This window comes from Megalopta genalis, unplaced genomic scaffold, assembly GCF_051020955.1.
Source record: "Megalopta genalis isolate 19385.01 unplaced genomic scaffold, iyMegGena1_principal scaffold0109, whole genome shotgun sequence".
Classification (NCBI taxonomy): Eukaryota; Metazoa; Arthropoda; class Insecta; order Hymenoptera; family Halictidae; genus Megalopta; species Megalopta genalis.
Window position 1 is genome coordinate 104,170 of NW_027476178.1, and position 3,344 is coordinate 107,513.

At 47.7% G+C, this 3,344-nt stretch overlaps 1 protein-coding gene across 1 annotated transcript; it reads left to right on the forward strand.

Annotated features, from left to right (window-relative positions):
• The first annotated feature begins 573 nt into the window (after window positions 1–573).
• Window positions 574–2,758, forward strand: LOC143262298 (uncharacterized). The gene is made up of 5 exons (XM_076528182.1): window positions 574–673; window positions 764–1,141; window positions 1,212–1,637; window positions 1,939–2,626; window positions 2,734–2,758. The coding sequence occupies exons 1-5, from the start codon at window positions 574–576 to the stop codon at window positions 2,756–2,758; spliced, it is 1,617 nt and encodes a 538-aa protein (XP_076384297.1).
• The last annotated feature ends 586 nt before the right edge of the window (window positions 2,759–3,344 follow it).

Genomic DNA, 3,344 nt, shown 5'->3' on the forward strand with positions numbered 1-3,344 from the left:
ATGGTATTGACACGCATATTGTCAATATTACATATGAGATTTAATCACTTTCATAGTGCGTGGGACTCAGTGGAAGATAAAAAGAAAACCCTTGAAAACTTGACGGCGCGATTGATGACTGAGGAAGTCAGAATTCAAGAACAGGATAACGACGAGGATGTGGCTGTGGCATTAGTAACGAAACGAAATTCGACAAATATATCAAATCAGAAAAATCGTTATCAACACAAATCGAATTATGACGAGCCTCAAAAGAATGATTTTTCTGGTTATGTTATACGACACGGCCCTCAAAGATGTTGTTGAGCCTACCTGCCTAAGAGTCTCGTTTTAGATCCGGTGGAGAGTACATCGGAGCCGCTCACGTACCGAATTCTATCTTTTATACAGTGTCTATCGTTGTTTAGTAAGTAAGATATACTTGTTCGTCAATAAATTCAGTTTAGGTCATTTCAGTTATACACTTTATCATCCCAGTCATTATCCTAAAATAACATTTGGCGACCGTGACAGGACTGTGGATTTCTTCAGTGTCGTGTATAACTGAGTGGCTCATTTTTGCGAACATCAAAAATGGATAGGATCAAGAAGAAGAGAACTACGGAGCGTGCAGCATTTACGAAAGCACTGAAGGCTTTCGACGAAGCTCAGACAACACCACAAGATGCGCGGAGTATCGGGGTTGCATTCCAGTTTGTGGAAAACTAGATGAAGATGTTGGAAGCAACCACTGATCACTACATAGACCTCTTGTATGATACAGCGGACATACAAGATCATACCATCGAGCAAGAGATGGGTGACGCAGAAGAGTATCAGAAGAATTTCCTAAGAGCCAAGTGGGACGTGGAGCAGTTTATATCAGCCCGAGCAGATGCATCAAACGGGAGCGTTTTGAGTGGTGAAAAGGAGAATAAAAATACGTGCCACCTGCCGAAGACAGAAATACCAAAGTTCAGTGGGAATGTGCGCGATTGGTTGCGGTTTTGGAGCCTCTTTAAAAAGATACACGAAAATGACACTATCGACAAAGAGGATAAATTCCAATATTTAAGCCAGGCGATAGTACCTAATTCACGCGCAGATCATGTAATTAGAAGTTTTCCGGCAACAGCACAGAACTATGATAAAGTGATTCAAAGTTTTAAAAAACCGGTACGGTAGTGTTGATTTACAAATAGAGGTGTATGTGCGCGAGCTGTTGTAATTAGTTCTTCAAAATGCGATGACACCGAGCAAGAGTGTAAGTTTGGCGGTCTTATATGACACTATCGAGTCACATCTAAGTGCTCTCGACACGCTCGGTCTCACTACCGATAAGTGCGCGGCAATGCTGTTCCCTCTTGTGGAATCCTCATTACCAGAGGAGTTATTGCGCGTTTGGCAACGAAGTGCCAGGGGTGCTGAAACATCGCAAGGATCCAGTGAGAAGGCGGATCCGTCGAGAAATCGGTTGGATGAGCTACTACAGTTTTTGGCCAAGGAAGTCGAAAGCGAGGAACGGGTCACCATGGCTTCCAAGGGTTTTAGCTTGAAGCCCCAGCCAGAGTCGAAAGTGGAGAAACGTCGCGAGGATCCAGGCAGAAGGCGACAACGGAGAGATGTACCGAGTGCGACTAATGTACTGACGACGAAAGGTGAGCTAAAACCGTGTCTATTTTGTGGTGAGAGTGAACATCTCAGCATGAATTGCTATAAGGCAAAAAGGATGACTCTTAGTGAACGGCAACAACGAGTAAAAGAAAAGCGCGCATGTTTTAACTGTTTAAATATAGGACATGACGCTAAAAAATGTCGTTCACATGTGAAATGTGCGTGGTGTTCGCGACGGCATGTGCTAATAATGTGCCGTGAAATGAAGAGAGAAGAAGAGAGTGAAAAAAAGTTCAGATACGCCGGTTAAAGTCGAGATTAACAATTTGGAAAATGCCAATAAAGCCGAAGTGTACCTGAAAACATTGCGTCTTTATTTGTGCAACGGTGAGAACAGGAGTGTCGTTCGAGTGGTAGTGGATGATGGATCGCAGCACTCGTACATCACCAAGGAAGCTGCTAATCGTGTGGGATACGAGTCGATAGGGGAGCAAGCCATGAAACATATGCTTTTTGGTGGAAAGCAGTCAGGTATCGTGCAGCATAAAAAGTATAAGATACAACTGCGTGATTTGGAAGATCGTTGTCTGTGCACTCTCTCGGCACTGGATGAAGAGATTATATGCCAAAAAATTCCTACGGTAGAGAGTGGACCGTGGATGCAAGAGTTGAAGGCATTAGGTATTACACTCACAGACATCGATGAGGTTGAATGCGCGGTGGCTATTCTTATCGGAGCAGACGTAGCCGGAAAAATACTTACAGGTAGACGGCACAAATTAACGTGCGGATTAGTCGCCGTCGAGACGTGCTTGGGTTGGGCGGTGATGGGCGCTATAACAAGCCCGGATAAACGAGAAGATCCAGTCATAGTTACGACGGGAATGTTTGTCAATAGCGAGAAAGTAGCTGATTTATGGTCCCTAAATGTTTTGGGAATAACGGACCCTTTAGAAAGTGCCTCGAGGGAGACACAGATGCAGAAGTTAAGAGAAGACTTCCTCGAAACAGTAACTATAAACCAAGACGGCAGGTATGAAGTGCAATTCCCCCCCGTGTCCGCTACCTTGTCGTGGTGGGGAGGCTTCGTGCCCTAATGATCCTCAAGGCTGTGACAGCGGGGAATTTATTCCCTGGCAGGTTCTACCTAGCTGGAGTGGCATGAGGTGAGGGGCTTACTAAAGTTGGACACATACCGTAAACCTGTGGTCATGTTTTACAGGAACGGGGGTCTTCCCTTAGCCGGCCGGGCAGCGAGGATGACAACCTCTCTAAAAAATCCCTAGCCCCAAGCAGTGTTGCGCGGTGAAGAGGGCGTAGCTGGAGTAAGCGCCAGCTATGGTTGGTGGGTGCACCAATCGTTAGCGGACAACCCCGGGGTACCTGGCGACCCCCCGGGCGTATTAGCCTTCCCCGGGTATGGCGGCTCTACCCGGGGTGACCTCCTTTCCGACCACACTCGTGGGATCAGCTATGGATTCATTTACAAACAAAACTGGGGAGGGGGTAACGAGCGTGAGGGGGGGGGCGCGTGCGAGGCTAACGTGCGCCTCGAGAGATATGTGGAGCCGGTGTCGCGGGGGCATTCTGCCACACGCGGCACAAAGAGGCCTGCGGAGGGCCTTGGCGATTGCGATACGGGGGAGGAGTCGGACCTCTCTGTCTGCTTCCCGATGAGGTGGAAGTCGCTGCGGATTTCCGCGGCCGCCCGACGGGGGACGTAGCGGCGGCAGTGATGGAGTGCCTGGGCG

What these genes read in the sequence shown, in the direction of transcription:
- LOC143262298 (XM_076528182.1), top strand. Translation starts at nt 574, where the DNA reads ATGGATAGGATCAAGAAGAAGAGAACTACGGAGCGTGCAGCATTTACG. An exon ending in CTATGATAAAGTGATTCAAA is followed by an intron (nt 1,142 to 1,211) that starts GTTTTAAAAAAC and finishes TGTTGTAATTAG; the next exon opens with TTCTTCAAAATGCGATGACA. An exon ending in TAATGTACTGACGACGAAAG is followed by an intron (nt 1,638 to 1,938) that starts GTGAGCTAAAAC and finishes ATGCCAATAAAG; the next exon opens with CCGAAGTGTACCTGAAAACA.